The following is a 16,356-nucleotide window of genomic DNA, read 5'->3' as shown; positions in this document are numbered from 1 at the left end:
AAATGATTCATGAAAGCATTAAACGAGCATTTCTAAATAAATTAATGATGTGCAATGGTAACAAATTGAAAAATTATTAAGGAAAGTTTGACAATTAATAGTACTACTTTTGATAGTATTGAAATATGAGTGAATAAGACTATTCAAGTGCCCAGTTTGATGTTTTTTATAATCCTTTTCATAATATATACCACATATAATTCTTATTCATATATAAAGTAGAAGAAATTAAATAATAATTCCGTAAAATAACAAGAGTGGTGCTGAAAAAATTAAGTGAGTGTGTGACATTTTATTATACACTGATGCTTACCTTAGTCAATGGAATCCTTAAGGGAACTATTATTTTAGGTCATACACATATTACTGTAATATATTTAATATTAATAAGTTTTGAAATATTTAGAGGATTTGACAACAAAAGTCAACAGTTTCAGGACTGACAGCTGAGAAGGGCCAAAATCATAGATTGAGATTCAATGATGCACAACAGAAAATTTCGAAAATGATTCCTGAATTATTGAACTTTATATGCAAAATAGAACATTCATTCAATGAATCCATATATAATATCGTAATTTATTTTTATTTGTTATTCATTAATAAGCCTTCTATTAAAAAAAATATATATTATACTTTCTTGTTAACACTAGATGATGTGTGATCTCTATGAAAAATATTTGGCGGTAAATTTTTTAAACCAATATGATTGAAGAAGAAACAAATTAAAATCTAGGCATAATAAAAATGTGTGATCAATATTTGTTAGCATACCACAAGAATGAACTATACGATATTTTGAACAGTAAAAACGACAGTCACCATTTCTCAATTAATATTAAGTAATATTTCTAACTATTTTCTTCTTTTCAACTGATAATTTTCATGTTTTTCTAGCTTTATTGTTTTATTCGATAATGATCCTAGTCTAGGCAATAAAGTTTTGAAAGAAGCTGATAATCTTCTAGGAGAATTGGATGAAGGAGCTCAAAAAGCTCAAAAAATATTAATATCAGATTTACTTGATAATGGAACAGAAGCATCATTCAAAAATAATGTACATTGCCGAATATATGGCTTGCCCATTTGTCCAGAACTTCATAGAAACCTTTTCCCAAAAAATTATGATGCAAATAAATTTTTACAAGTTTCAGGAACAGTTGTTCGTATATCAGCAACAAAATTATTAGAATTCAAAAGGGAATATATATGTTCTAAATGCAAATATAAAATTATTTCATATGCAGAATATGAGAAGAAAAACATTATATCCCCTCCCAAAAAATGTTTAAACCCTGATGGTAATTGTAATAGTACAAATTTAATAAGTTCAGATGAACTCAAATCACAATTTTGCAAAGATTATCAAGAAATCAAGATACAAGAACAAGTATCGCAGCTTGGCTTTGGTACTATGCCAAGTTCTATGTGGGTTAGTCTAGAGGATGACTTGGTTGATTCTTGTAAACCAGGAGATAATGTTACAATTTGGTAAATACACTGTTGAGAATGACCTCTTGTATTATATCTTCAAGAGACATAACTGAATTGGAATAACTTTTTTTTTAGTGGCATTGTAAAAAGAAGGTGGTCCCCTTTTTCACCAGGAAGAATATTTGATATTGAACTTGCAATAAAAGCAAACCATATCCAAATAAACAATACGTGTGGTCTACCAAATTTAGTTACACCAGAAATTAAAGAATTATTTAGTCAGTTTTGGGATACTTACAAAAATATTCCCATTTTAGGTAGAGACATTATCCTGAAATCATTTTGTCCCCAGGTTAGAACTCTTATGTAACTAATTTTTTGGTATGGTTTGAAATTAATGGAAAAAAGTTTTAACAACTTAAAACAATATTCAGAATTATTCGCAGATTATAAATGAATCAATTATTGTAGATATTTGGTCTTCATATTGTAAAATTAGCAATCGCAGTAGTGTTGGCAGGAGGTAGTGCAGCCAATCAAGACTCTTCAACAGGAGTAAAAACCAGATCTGAGCCTCATTTATTACTTGTTGGTGATCCAGGTACAGGGAAGTCCCAACTTCTGAGATTTGCATCTAAAGTTGTTCCCAGATCAGTACTAACAACTGGGGTGGGCTCAACTGCTGCTGGTTTAACAGTTACAGCAATGATGGTAACTAGAGCTTGAGAACTAAATGGAAGCAACTTGTGTGCCTCAAAATTTTCTTTACTATAGGAGGATGGCGAATGGCAATTAGAAGGTGGAGCTTTAGTCTTAGCTGATGGTGGAATTTGCTGCATAGACGAGTTTAATTCTATGAAAGAACATGATAGAACAAGCATTCATGAAGCTATGGAACAACAAACAATAAGTGTAGCGAAGGTAACATGCTGATATTAATTCCACTAAATTCATTCATTTCAGGCTATAATATATGTATACAAGATCTTTTCAAAGACTAGTTTACCTAAAAAGATGTCAGAACTCATCAAAATGAACAATTCACCAAAAATTGAGACGAAAATGATTGATAAAAAAACCTCAATTTTCATCAGAACATCACCTTAGTTTTATGTAAATTGAGTACCAACATGTATTCATCTCGCGCTTAATAATAATATAATGTTTATTGACCAAAAAAAACATGATAATAAATAAGATGATCAATTAGAATGTTGATCTTCAAATGAGGTGTTAGCTTCGATTTTGGAATGGGAATTATTGACAATCTTGTTGTAATTTTTATTGGACAATTTTTCCTGAAATCTTCTATTGTAACAAGTTTCATCCTAAGATAAAAATACTTATCTTTGAAAATGGGCATTCAAAATACTCACTATTAAAATTGATCAAAATTATTCAAAGTGATCTCTTTTACTTTGATGTGCTCACATTCTTTCTCATAACTACAAGCAATAAGAATAAAATCAGTTCATCCATTAATAATTGTCTGAATTCTTCAACAGTTTTAACATTTTCTTTGCGATAAACCAACCTGTTCACATGATCCCAGAGAAAGGAATCTCAGGGATTTAAATCTGTCATGCAATAGTTGATCGTTCTAAGGAAAGCTGAGAAAACTCAGTGCCTAATCCAAACTTTGAAGTTTGATACTGATCGTACATATACATTTTGGTGAAATGATTTATTCTGATAAGTTCTACTCTATCGAAAAAATATTCACCTCAAAAGCTCCCTATATTTTAAGGAAACATAATGTAATGGAATGATCAGCTTTCTAGGCATGGCACTGCCTATCATAGCTGATTTCAACACTATTAAATTTTCAGATCATATAGGTACCTTTTACCACCGAAACAATAATGTCAGAAATGTAGAAACTCGTTTCAAATTAAAATTTTTGTAATACCAAAATATAAATTTTTTATGTGATCTAATGAAAACGCTACTAATTAAACCAGTTAAAAATCAAATTTCTGACATTTGATATTTTTAGGCCAGTATAGTATGTAAACTTAGTACAAGATGTTCTATTTTGGCAGCAACAAATCCAAAAGGAAATATTGATCCCATGCAACCCTTATGTATGAATTTGGCTTTAGCAACCCCACTTCTTAGTCGCTTCGATTTGATTTTACTTATAAGGGATACAGTCCAAGAGGAATGGGATTCATTAGTGGCTGATTATATACTGACTGAAACAAAGGACAACGATTCAAAATTCACAAAAAGTCAAGAATGGAGTTTAGAAATGTTGCAAGTATGTTTTCTAAAACAAAATTAGGTATTTCATATTTTTCTGATTACTAACTTTCAGGCTTACTTTACAATAATCAAAAAAATTCACCCACCACTAACTGAAGAAGCTAATAGAATATTGGCTAGTTACTATCAACTCCAAAGAAGACAAAGCTCTCGAAACAAATCAAGAACAACTGTACGACTTTTAGATAGTCTTGTCAGACTCTCACAAGGACATGCTAGGTTGTTATTTCATGAATCGGTTCAAATCATCGATGCAGTAATGGCTGTGATTCTAGTTGAAATAGGTATGGGATATCAGGAGGATTCTATATTAAATTTGGATATGAATATTCACAGCAGTTTCCCAGATGATTCAATCAATAGTTATGTGGAGTTATTGAATAATGTTCTAGAGAAATTGAATCTTCACGATATCCTTGAGCAAGAAATTAATTCTTTGCATTCTGAAATTGATTCATTGAACTGTGGGAATGAAATAACAACCAAATCGAGATATTTTCAGAGTATGAAAAACAAAGAACCAACTTCTAATAGAGATAGCAATATTATTGAAAGAGATGACAATAAACATGAAGAAGACAAAGAAACTCTTCACAATTCTGAAATGGAAAGAAGTATATTTCAAGATGATAATTCCATTGATAATTTAGATTTAAACATCTAGTTTTGTAAATGTGTATGAGGTAATAGAATACATCTGAACTTTTAATTTGGTGATTTTTATAATACTCATGAGAAACCATATATGTTTATGCTTATGTTGTTTTATTAAGAATACTAAATTTATGTCACTTTTTCAAAGCAAAAGTGCGATAAATCTCACTTATTATAAAAAGGAGAAATAAAAACCTCAAATAATAAATATAAAATTTATTGGAGTATATTACAAATTTATTGGGTTCCATCTCCTGTTGGCAAAGATTTTATAATATCAGAATCTCCTGCATCGGTTATTGACAATGTGCACACTCTGAAATATTTACCACAGGCAGTTCCTAATTCAACATTATTTCCAGTGTAATGATGTACTCCAGTCTTCGCTAACATTGCATAATATTCAATTTCACCTTTCCTTAGGGGTGGTGTATTATTGCTAATGATGATAAGTTTTGCTTTTCCCTGTCTCAGTGTCTTCAAAGTCTGCTTATAACCCAAGCAGTATTTGCCGGATTTCATTACAAGGGCCAGTCTACTGTTGATACTTTCAATAGCCTTTTTCTGTTTCTTGGTGGCACCCATCTTATATTGGTTTGAGTAAAATAGAAAAATTACTGTTTACTAACACTACAGTAAGTTAAACGTGGTGCTAAAAGACCTAACCTCGAGAAGATAAAGATCATAGAACTATACTTAGAACATTAATAACTATCTAAGAAAATATATGACACCAAGCTTCAAGTTGTCTAAAAAAATTGGAGAAAAGCACTGACCTTGAGCTTTTGAGCGCTCGTCCACCAATAATGCTTTCTTAAAGACATGACGGCCAATGTTTTGACTTCACGAAAAATTTTTCGTTCCTTCGGCAAAAATAATAGTACTGCTATATGGAAACAATATGATTTTTTTATATCGATGATTAATAATATTAGAAACTGTAAAATTAGTTACAATTTTTTGTTGTTGAATATGAGATTTTTCCCAGTCGGGTAATCAAATTTTTTGCTTAATTCTATGGTGATGTATTTTATTTTTGTTGGCACTACTGTCAATTTAAATGGTCAAATTTTGAAAGTTATTTTTTTTCTACTCTGTTTTCTGTATTTTTTTTGTATCTGGTTTTTGCAGGCGTTTTCATTCGCGGATTTACTATTAATATATAATTATATACCGAAAATCTGAATATAAGAAGTAAGTACACCCAAAAAATACCTTATTATATTAATTATATTCAATGTTATTGAATTTGAACTTTTTAAATTCAAAGTTGGTTATGTTTACAACTAAACGGTTATTTCTTCTGATTTTGGCTCTGCTGTTTTCAGAGACAATTATCGCTGGTATTTTTCTCAAAGAATTCCTCTAGACTGAAAGCAGTAAAGCAACAATAAAACAACCATAAACAATTATAAAAATCTGTTTTATTTCAAGTTCGATTAACGTAACACGATGACAAGTACTAAAAAAAGCCCAGAATTCATCAAAATAACCGAAGAAGATTTAATAGGTAATAAGTTATCATTATATTGAATCGAACCATTTGAAGTAATTTTTTTTATTTTAGAAGCAGGTATGCTACCGCGAAAACCAAAGAGTAGGGAATCCAAAGCAGGTAAATATATAATTTTATCAAATGTTGGGTTTGTAATAGTTGTATTAATTTTTAATATCGTCAATAAATAAGTGCTGATATACATAATTAATACAAACATTATCGAACTTAATTTAGTTGTAGTATGTTGAAGTTGTTTTAACTATGTTTTTAGGATGTCCTGTGAAAGAACCAACGTTTTCTCTAATAAAAATAGATGAAAAATATTTGGAAGGTAAATTGAAAATTGATTATCAAAATTTTAACTAATTTCAATATTTTTAAAGAATTGCGTTTAGAAGCTGCCCAATGTGACTCTAACTTTTCTATCGGTAAGAGTAATGAAAGATTCATATATTCAGTTTTGGATATTGTTTGATTTTTATTATTATATTAGGATTGAAGAAGACTAATTCATCAAAAAAAAATGAAGGAAGTAATACCCTTTATAAAATGAAGCGAAGCAGTGCTATCAGTCGTAGATCTTCCAATATATCTAAGGTAAGAAGAAATTTTCTATTTACTTATTAAGAAATAGTTCAATTTGAACTTTTATTTTTCTGGATTGAGTAGTTTTATCGATAAATAAAGTTGATTTATTATAGAAAAATATTATGAGATAATAAATTTATCAGTAAATAATTTAGTTAAATGTTTCCTATAATTCCATTGATCAATTTTGGATTTCCTTTCTTTTATTGTACACAAAAGGTTTATTGATTAGGACATCAGGTATGTATTTAAGTTATAAATAGTGTTTTTTCGCATTTAATAATTTTAAGGTGAATTTTCCCCAAAAATGTTTTTTGGATTTCTTTCAGGATATCGTAAAAAAAGCTTTGAATAATATGGGGAATGTATCGAATAATTGCTCCCAGAAAAATGAAAGGGTGAAATTTACCCCAGATATGCTTGGTGAGTATAAAAATTAACTACAAATGTAATACTCAAGTTTTATTGAAGTATTATCAGTGTCAATAGGATTAAGTTTAATTTTTCATTTTCTTTTAATACATTGATACATCATTTTCTTGTTTCACCAAAGGAACTTTGGAAGAAGATTCTCGTCAAGGAAATGCAAGAAAAAAATTATTTATCACAAATTCATTTAAGAACAACATATCAACAAAACTTTTCAAGGTAACTCCGATTTTAAATATTTAGGCTAGGCATATAAGAATTCCCAGAGGAAATTTTGCTATAGTTTTAATTTTCATGCCCTTTAGGTTTTTTGGGTTGCGAATATGTATACATATTCATACATACTTGAAAATTAGTTTTTTTGGGCCAATTCATTTTCAAAAATCCGGTTGCATTAATGTAAGCAGTTATTGGAAATGGAATTGTTCAAATGACCCCAATAGACATCTACTCTTTAATTTTTTCACCATTTTCATTAAAATAAACATATTTATCATTATTATCTAGACTTACCTTTGCCAATACTGTATGGGGAATGAAGAAGTCTGAAAATTGACCTATATTAGTTATCACCTTTGGTTGCAGAAAAATCCTTATTTATAATGAATGAAGATAAATTTGCTTCAATTTTATTTGCAATAATCTTGTTCAGAAAATGCTTTCTTCTCAAAATATCACCAAAAAGCTGCCAAGAAAACAGTTTCTGGAAAAGTTTTTACTCACAAACTTCATATTCATATTCAACGACCCAGAAAATATAAAGTATGTGTAAATCAAAAATATAACAAAACTTTTCCCTAAAACCTGTTTTTATCAACTTTTTTTTTTCATTGAATTTTCATCAGCAATCAGAACATACATTCTATGAGCTAATTTATTAACATTTAAGAATATGGATCACCAAAGAAAGATTATAATTATGATGAATTTTCTAGGGGTCTAGAAACAGTACTACATCACATCATAGAAGTTCTCCACTTTTGAATATAAATAAATGTCAAACATCATTGAAGAAAAGTAATTCAACCAAAACCAGTGATCAGAAGTATCCATCAGTTATAAACACTCCGTCTAGGCTTTCAGTAGTTCAAGAAGAGAGGAATAGTATAACACCTAGTAAAGCAGGAAATACTAATAAGAATAGCAGTCTTCGTTCATCAACATCATCTAATACAGAATTTGAAATGATGGAACAAATGTGTAAACAACAAGATACCAAAGAAACTCGGAATAGCATAAATAAAATATTACACATTATGAAATTAGATCAAGATGAATTTAAAGCATTTAGAGATGCTCATGATAGAAGAATGTTAGATATAAACAATATACTGAAGGAAATAATTGAGTCTCCTGCAAATTCAGTGTTTACCAAAGAAAGTGAGATGAAACCAAAGACTCCTAAAAAAACTCCAGTTAAGAGTAATAACATTTCAAACAATGTTGAAGATTTGAGGAAAAATGTATTGAAAATGAATATTGGCAGAGTATTGGGTCACACTCCCAAACGAGAAAAGGCAGAAAAGATGTATAATGGTTTAAGGGATGTATATGGAATTTTGGAAACCCCAAAGTTCGATAAAATACCTAGAGGAGACTCCAAAAATATTTCAACGAAACTACAAGAACAATGTCTTATGCTTTTAGATACACCTCAACATAAGTGAACAAACATATTTTGTATGTGTGTTGTATTATTATATGTAAATTTTATGGAAAAACTTAGTTGCTGGAACGGCTTTTTATATTATGATTATTGTACCTTGTTGCTTGTTTGAAATAAGCTATGTTTAAATGTGCAGTAATATCTGAGAAGAATATCTCTGTTTAGAGTAGGTTTCTTAATCCAAGCCAAATGAGCTCTGGCATTTGGACTGCCTCATTATTATTTATTATTGTTGAGCTATTCCCTTATAAATCTCTTTTTATTACATCACACTTTTTCTTTACTCTCAATTCCAATGGTCAAAGATAGGGCCAAGTCACCTCTTCCCTACTTTATTATTATTATTATAAGGTAAAGAGTTGAGGCCAAGCCTATAAACTCGCAAAATTAAATATATGAAAAAATACAAATACAAGTAGGTACTCGTCAAGCTGGATTAAAAAAGTTCTCTCGTTAAGTAAACACGAACTGAGGAAACTGAAGGGCGCACTCACGAGACACTGTCCTTGTGAGGTGTCATCTGAAAAACACGGGAGAAGCGCCTGAAGATAAGAAGCCACAGCCAAACAATTGCTATGCGATTGTGAAGCTGTTCACCGGAAAGGGCTACAATACCTTGGCTCTTGGTTTTTAAAACCGGGACAAGTGATGGATTTAACCTCCAGAAAGGTGATAAAGTTCATTGAGAATTGAGACATTATTGCCTGAATGGTAAACAGGGCGGGAATGAACAAGCAGGTTTGAATATAATTGAATAACTCTATACTAAAATTGAGTTGAATTGGAGTTGATAGCAGTGGCGGATTTACCAGCAGACTGTGTAGACTGATGCCAAGGGCGGCATCGATTTTTCGTTTTGATTTACAGAATTAAGAAAAATTATTATACATACACAGAGTACGAATTTCGTAAATTGGAAAAAAATTAAAATATTTAGCAAAAATAAATGGTGGAGCACTAATCATAAAGTTACAATTTTATTCTTAGAAAATGTAATTGACATGATTGTGAACTAAGGTACCAAATTAAGAAGCTGAATAGCCTGCAGGCGACAAATCTGTAAACCCGCCACTGGTCGACAATTATTGTAAGCTGAATTAAAACACCCCGTATAAAGCTCGTTTACTCTTCACAACAGTTCATATACAGGATGGCCACTTTTTCAATGGGACTCAAAGAAATTTGGATAAGGGTCAAAAGCACCTGAAAATCAACTTTGAATGACATTGTATAATATATCGTTGAATTCGGCGTTAAAAGTTAATTCGAAAAGTGTCATAAAATATACAGGTCCGTATTGAAAAAAATGAGGTTGAGGGTGGCCCAGAGAGCACGAAACGTTGGATACGAAATCTGATTACGTCAAATTGAGAACAATTTACTGTCGAATAAAAAATTCCTGTAACATTTTTTGATAATATTAGAAATAAAGTGGGAAAAAAAGAAAAATCAAAATGACAGAATTTACTTTTTTTATGATATCTCAATAACCGGCCCTCATAATCTCGATTTGTTTGAAGTGCTTGATAATGCTTCTAAGCGTGCCACCTTTTCTCCATTTTCTAACTCTCATGGTTCAAAAGTTACCAATACAATCCCATTGAAAAAGTGGCCATCCTGTATAAGTGATTTAAAATAACTTTTATATTTACTAGAACCTAAAACACTTGTACTTTCTTTGAAAACATGAGTAGATTCACGCTTGTATAGAAAACTCAGCATGCATTTAATAGATAGCAAGAAATATATTATATTATACATATTCTTATATCATGGTATCGGTAGCTTTGACAAATGAAGGTATTTTTTTGGAAAGTGTTAGATGTGTCTTCCGGTTCATAACCTGTTGAGTGTTGACATTTATTGATTAGGTTAGAATTCGTCCTACAACAATATGTATCACTTGATTTTTTCGATATTAATAATATTTGGGACTTTGAAAGATACCTTCGGAGATTTGGAAGGAGTCAAAGATGATGAATTAATAGAACTCATTAGAAATGAAAAATATCTGATTGTTCTGTTCAGTGAGTACTACTTAATAATTAAACATGTTTTTGTTTTGATCATGGAATATTACAGCTCAAAAGAACTGTGAAGAGTGTATTAACTTGGAAAATGAGTTGATTGGTCTCAGGGAAGTTTTGGTCGAAGAATTAGATGCCTGGGTTGTTAAAGTTGAAAACAGTCAAATGACACGTCTGTATTCCCCTCCAGGGAAAGAACCAATTTTGGTATTTTTCCGTCATGGAATTCCTCTACTCTATTATGGTAATAAAGTTACATTTCCTTTTGTATTCTATTATGTATTGAGTAATTCACTTTTAAAAAAATTGAGAGAAGGGTACTGATATGAAGTTGGGGGCTTTTAAATTTAAATTAAATGAATGAAATTTCAGGAAGCCCTAATGAAGAGGAAATTCTTCACACATTTACATACAATAAAGAACCAATTTCCAAAGAATTAACAGATGAAACTTTTGAACATCTAACACAGGCTGCCACTGGTGCCACCACAGGAGATTGGTTTGTCATGTTGTAGGTATATCTGATGCAATCCAACTCAATATAATTCTATGAAATCCTTTTATATTAATCATTTAGAAATTTTGAATAATGTTTCTTATTAATTTTAGCTACACTTCAGATTGTATTGACTGCCAGAGATTACAAGCAATATGGGAAGCAGTAGGTGCCAAAGTGAAAGAGTCTCGTGTAAATATTGCCAGGGTAAATAGAGCAACTACTGGTGCAGCTACAGCTAGAAGGTTCAATATTTATGATGTACCTACTTTCATATTGTTTCGTCGGGGTAATATGTACAGATATCGATTCCAAAAATATGATTTTGACTCATTAGCATTGTTTGCAAAAGACTCATTCAGAAACATGAAAGCTGAGAAAATTCCTTTACCAAAAACACCTTTGTAAGTATATATATATTTCCCAAAAATTTTTCTTTCTACATTTATCAACTAATTTTTAAAATTTTGAATCAAATCCAATGGAGATCTCGTACAATTAAGTTTTTTTACAGGATATTATTGTTGTAGTAGTTCATGCTTTTTTTTCTCATTTTCAGTGATGATTTAGTGGCTCTCATAGCAGTTTACATGAAGGATTATCCGTGGTTATGGCCAGTAGGTGTTGGAATATTGTGCATTATCATTTTAGATATTTTGAGAAGAATTATAATGAGTAATAGATGATAACCTTTGAACTGAATAGATTGTTAAATAAATATATAATATAGTATCCAGATAATGTTTTCAAAATCTTTTACTGAAACATTTTTTGTATCATGTTCATCATGGCAGCGTCTTTTTTCTTCAGAAAAAAATTACTGATTTATCAAGGGGAATCACCTGTAGAGGTTGAAGAAATTATTGGTTTCACCTTCCTCCTTGAATAAAAACACACAAAATGAAAAAAAAGTGAAATTCATCAGAATTAACTGAAATTTTGTGCATACAATGTTCTTCGATAAAATCAGTTATTTGGAAATTCATGTATATAATTTTTATAAGTTTGTCTGATCTGATAACCCTCTTAACTTTTGAACAGTAGCCGGCTTTGTTTTGGCTGTTCTGAGTTATTCGCAGGAAGGACGGAGTAATGCCAAATTGCAAGAAGGACTTGTGGAGTAACGGGCAAGAATAACAATTGATTTTCAAAAGAATTGTAAATTTGAATAAAAAGGTTAATTTAATCCAAAATAGATAATTGAAGAATTTCCATATGATTTTGATGATCTTTCTATAAGGACAATTAATTTATTCAAACTCTCAAAATGACTAGCATATTTTATTGTTGAAAATTCGCATCGAAACACTTAAACAAAAAAGAACGAAAATACACGTTCTTTTCGCAAATTGACTTTATTGTAAAGTCGCTCGAACTTTTTTGCATATTCTTCATATATGTTGTCACATCAATGGGCCTATATCATTTTCAAAATAAAATCTATGGGGATGTCAATAATAATAAGAAATTTTTATACAGCCTTTTGTCAAGAATATTCTACTAGGAGTCTTTGTTTTGTTATCAATGCATGCGCATCCACCATAAGTAAGCATTTAAATGAGTGAATTGTTCGGGTCCTTCTCATGTTTTTTATACTTATTTCATTTTTGTGGTTCTATTTTTTTATTGAAATGTAAAATGTCCGAATTCCGATCTTATGCCTCAGAAAAATTAGTGTTACGTGATGGTAAAGTAAAAAAATCTTGCGAAGTTTAGGACATTTATTTACCCACACATCTGTTTTGTATGGACTCACTTTATCGGACATTCATCTACTTATCTATGCGGACATTCGCCCAAAATTAATTAGGATGAAACACGATGACCTACCCGGGACTTGAACCTAGGCCTCCATGGTAGAGACCATTTATTTGTTGTAGTGTAGACCACAGAATACTAAATATATAAGAAGTGCTAACGCCGTGTTAAATCAAGGCAACAATATGGCCGATATTTTGTCCGCCATCATGTAGTGTAATATGGCGGGAAAATTTGAATATGAAGGTATGACAATTCATTGAAATTGTTGGAATATTATTAGTATTTATTTTAGGTTATGTTGTTATAATTTCGAATTAAAACAGAAAAATATCATCGAAAAGTTTTATTTATCAAAGGAAATTTACATATTTGCTTAAAATAATAATTATTTATACAAATCAATACATAATATACATTATATTGGGAGATTTACACTATACCTGACTGAAAAAAATACCTATTTATACCTACTTTATGAAATTATATCTGATGAACAACTGAATTGATACATTTCTGAAGCAATATTCAAATTTCTACACATACATGAAAGATAAAAATCTTCAGTTGGTTTAATCTATCTTCCTGCGTTACAGTGCTCATTTCGTATTTCACTTTAATTATCACAGGTCCTCTTTGTTACTTCATTTTCAGCTCATTTGGAGGTTGTAGGTGGATATGAAAAAAAAGATTATAAATAGCGATCAATTAGTAGGCAATTCATTTTAATTTGATATGATAATTCTGGATCACGTAGATGGTTATTGTTAGAATCATTAATATTCTCCATACAAGAAATATTTGGGGAAGTTCTACAATCATAGGGCTGATGATTATAAATTTGATACTTCAGTAAATGCCGAGGAACAGAATTTAACTTTAATATAGTTGATTCTGAAGGATTAATATAATCACAAGTAAGGATCTCAGATATATTAGAGCATTGAAATACAATATGAGGAAAAACCCCGTCTTATTTTGTTCTAAATTTATTTTCTCATGGATTACCTGACCTTACCTTAACTGAAACCTTAAACAGAACTTGTAATAAATAAGTGACAATAAAAACCACTTTATCTGTTCATTTAAGAATTACAAATACAAACACAATTTATTGTTGGTTATAAAATCATATTGAAAAACTCGAACGCTGATTGGCTTATTATGAGAATAAAATTTTTACATCGTGATATGTATACCGTGTAATTTGAGTGTATGTGACGTCACATCTGTTGCCAATGCTAGCACTAGCGGTTTCACCCCCCTGGTGTAGACTACAAAGTAAATGTTCTATTTCTTCTATGGTATACATAAAAACAATATTTACATATTCTGTCAATTGTCAAATTTTCTGTCAAGATAGATGTCAACAACGCTCTTTTACTACAAATCCATAAATTCAAATTCCGTTGTGAATTTTCTCGTTATTAAATGTTTACTGAGGATGTGATGTAGATTAAGTAATTCTTACGGCGAAGTAAGGACCAAAAGTAAATATATTAGTTCTTTTGAAGAAGTGAAACTCATATACATAGTTTGCAAATAAAATGTTTAATTTATGGTGGGTTCTTACGTCTTATGTGAGATCAATTGTCAAGTGGTTTTTGAGGAAAACCACAGGTCTCTGCGAATTACAAAGAATATGCTACGGAGAAGTATCAGGAGCACCAAGAATTCTAGCGGTTGAAAGTTCCTTAAATTTATCAAAAAGTCCACAACTGAAGAAGTTGGTCTCTCATCTCAACGATATAAGCGATAATCTTAGACTTAAAGGGTCCAACGAGCGAGATATATTAAAAGGTGCTGTGAGTACTGTACTTCTAGTCAAAAAAATAAATCCACATATTCATTTTCAATTTGTGAAGAACTTCGGTAAGTGCATAGAGCAAATTTGGGGTTATAGACAGCTTATTGCTGAAATTGAATCTTTGAGAACAGTTAAGTTTGATTCTGAGAATCCTGATCATGAACAAAAGTTGCTGGAATTGTGGGATACATTGATGCCTGATGAGAAATTAGATAATCGCATTTCTAAGCAATGGCAGGACATTGGTTTCCAAGGAGAAGATCCCAAGACAGATTTCAGAGGAATGGGGCTCTTAGGTCTTGAGAATCTTCTTTTCTTTGCAACAGAGTATAAGTCAGCTGCTCAACATGTTTTGTCTCATAGTCATCATCCAGTTTATGGTTATTGTTTTGCTATAGTTGGAATCAACTTGACTAGTATGGCATTACAGCTTGTAAGAAATGGTGATGCAAAGACTTATTTTTATAATACCTCAAAGTGCTTGCCCAGTATTAGACTCTTTCATCAGTTCTATAGTTATTTGTTTTATGAGTTTGATAGGTATTGGCTGGAGTGTAAACCAGCAGATATAATGGAATTTTCTTCAATTAAAGTTAGATTTGAGAATAATATTAGGACTAGCCTTATGGATCCAAACTCAGTTTTCAAAATCAACATTTGGATTGATACAGTTTGAAAAAATTTACTGAATGATCCAGCAAACAAATACTTTTCGAAGCAATTCAAATCACACTTAGCTTTAATAGTAAGCTATAACACAATTTGTCTACTTTTCAATTTTTTTCATAACTTGTCAATTATTAAGAAATGATTTGAAGAAATATGGGTGTATGATTCACCTACTCTTGGTTGTACTTTTCTTAATGATTTTTATTGTGACAGCACAGCTCTGAAGGCTCATATGAAGTTATTCTACTGGTGGAAAATAATGATGCCACTTCTTTGAATTACTTCTTTCATAAACATATATCATTACATTTGTTCAATGAATGTGTGATTTTTTTATTATGAGACAATCAACAGTGACTAGTCTAGTTATATTATTTATTTGTTATGTTTATTGATTCAAAAATATTATGTAAATTCGTTTTATTTATTTGAAATTATAAGGAGTAAAATAACAATATGAAGTGCTCAAATAGAGAATTTTCTCTAATTATATGTTGGTTTTGGAACTATTATTTTTTGATTGATATTTACAATATAATTTAGATATACAATATGTATTTTGAATGCAGTTTTACTCTTGATGTGTTAGACTTTTTATGAATTTATAGTTTTATTGAAATTTGACTTAAGTTAATACAATAAATGAGGAAAGAATTGCGAAATTTCCAAATGAAGGTAATGAAATGACTTTATAGTTATATATTTCCTTGAAACATTGCTTTTAAAGACTAGGAAATTATTCAGAGTTTATTTTCTAATCATGAAATCATACTTCAGCTTTACCTTTCCAGCAGTCCATTTGATAGTGAGTGAAATTAATATATATGTATATCACAAATGCAATAATTGAAAAAAAAGTAATATTGAAAATAAAAGATTGTGCCTATGAATTATAAATTTGTCTTAGTTTTCCCTTGATAATGATAACAAATTGACAAAATTTTTTAACATCAGTACAGATGTCCGAAATTCGATGCTCACTGATAGCATCTCGATAATTATAGGACTCCCAGAAAATCTCTTTTTTCGAAATAATGAGATATCAGAAAGCAGATCATGGATATC

At 30.3% G+C, this 16,356-nt stretch overlaps 5 protein-coding genes across 6 annotated transcripts; 4 read left to right on the top strand and 1 right to left on the bottom strand.

The window, feature by feature from the left end:
• The first annotated feature begins 18 nt into the window (after positions 1 to 18).
• Positions 19 to 4,408, top strand: LOC123688818 (DNA helicase MCM9-like). The gene is made up of 8 exons (XM_045627542.1): positions 19 to 276; positions 432 to 842; positions 898 to 1,491; positions 1,570 to 1,786; positions 1,906 to 2,145; positions 2,209 to 2,355; positions 3,431 to 3,694; positions 3,752 to 4,408. The coding sequence occupies exons 2-8, from the start codon at positions 748 to 750 to the stop codon at positions 4,361 to 4,363; spliced, it is 2,169 nt and encodes a 722-aa protein (XP_045483498.1). The 5' UTR covers positions 19 to 276; positions 432 to 747; the 3' UTR covers positions 4,364 to 4,408.
• A 146-nt stretch (positions 4,409 to 4,554) lies between these two features.
• Positions 4,555 to 5,088, bottom strand: LOC123688822 (60S ribosomal protein L30-like). Its single transcript, XM_045627548.1, has one exon. It carries the CDS (start codon positions 4,936 to 4,938, stop codon positions 4,591 to 4,593), a length of 348 nt encoding a protein of 115 aa, XP_045483504.1. The 5' UTR covers positions 4,939 to 5,088; the 3' UTR covers positions 4,555 to 4,590.
• A 301-nt stretch (positions 5,089 to 5,389) lies between these two features.
• On the top strand, positions 5,390 to 8,799 carry LOC123688820. 2 transcript variants are annotated; one of them, XM_045627544.1, is made up of 9 exons: positions 5,390 to 5,547; positions 5,682 to 5,863; positions 5,921 to 5,968; positions 6,123 to 6,182; positions 6,235 to 6,279; positions 6,345 to 6,448; positions 6,769 to 6,862; positions 6,993 to 7,087; positions 7,804 to 8,799. In XM_045627544.1, exons 2-9 carry the CDS (start codon positions 5,806 to 5,808, stop codon positions 8,533 to 8,535), a joined length of 1,236 nt encoding a protein of 411 aa, XP_045483500.1. In that variant the 5' UTR covers positions 5,390 to 5,547; positions 5,682 to 5,805; the 3' UTR covers positions 8,536 to 8,799. The 2 variants fall into 2 exon arrangements, with proteins under 2 accessions (XP_045483500.1, XP_045483501.1); XM_045627545.1 differs by having other exon boundaries at positions 5,397 to 5,547; positions 5,788 to 5,863.
• Positions 8,800 to 10,359: 1,560 nt separating this feature from the next.
• On the top strand, positions 10,360 to 11,798 carry LOC123679998. The gene is made up of 5 exons (XM_045617624.1): positions 10,360 to 10,561; positions 10,617 to 10,805; positions 10,934 to 11,072; positions 11,171 to 11,461; positions 11,617 to 11,798. Exons 1-5 carry the CDS (start codon positions 10,429 to 10,431, stop codon positions 11,741 to 11,743), a joined length of 879 nt encoding a protein of 292 aa, XP_045473580.1. The 5' UTR covers positions 10,360 to 10,428; the 3' UTR covers positions 11,744 to 11,798.
• A 2,367-nt stretch (positions 11,799 to 14,165) lies between these two features.
• LOC123688828 (ELMO domain-containing protein 2) lies at positions 14,166 to 15,848 on the top strand. Its single transcript, XM_045627553.1, has one exon. It carries the CDS (start codon positions 14,363 to 14,365, stop codon positions 15,296 to 15,298), a length of 936 nt encoding a protein of 311 aa, XP_045483509.1. The 5' UTR covers positions 14,166 to 14,362; the 3' UTR covers positions 15,299 to 15,848.
• The last annotated feature ends 508 nt before the right edge of the window (positions 15,849 to 16,356 follow it).

This window comes from Harmonia axyridis, chromosome 1, assembly GCF_914767665.1.
Source record: "Harmonia axyridis chromosome 1, icHarAxyr1.1, whole genome shotgun sequence".
NCBI classification, from domain to species: Eukaryota; Metazoa; Arthropoda; class Insecta; order Coleoptera; family Coccinellidae; genus Harmonia; species Harmonia axyridis.
This window is presented reverse-complemented; position numbering and strand designations above follow the sequence as displayed.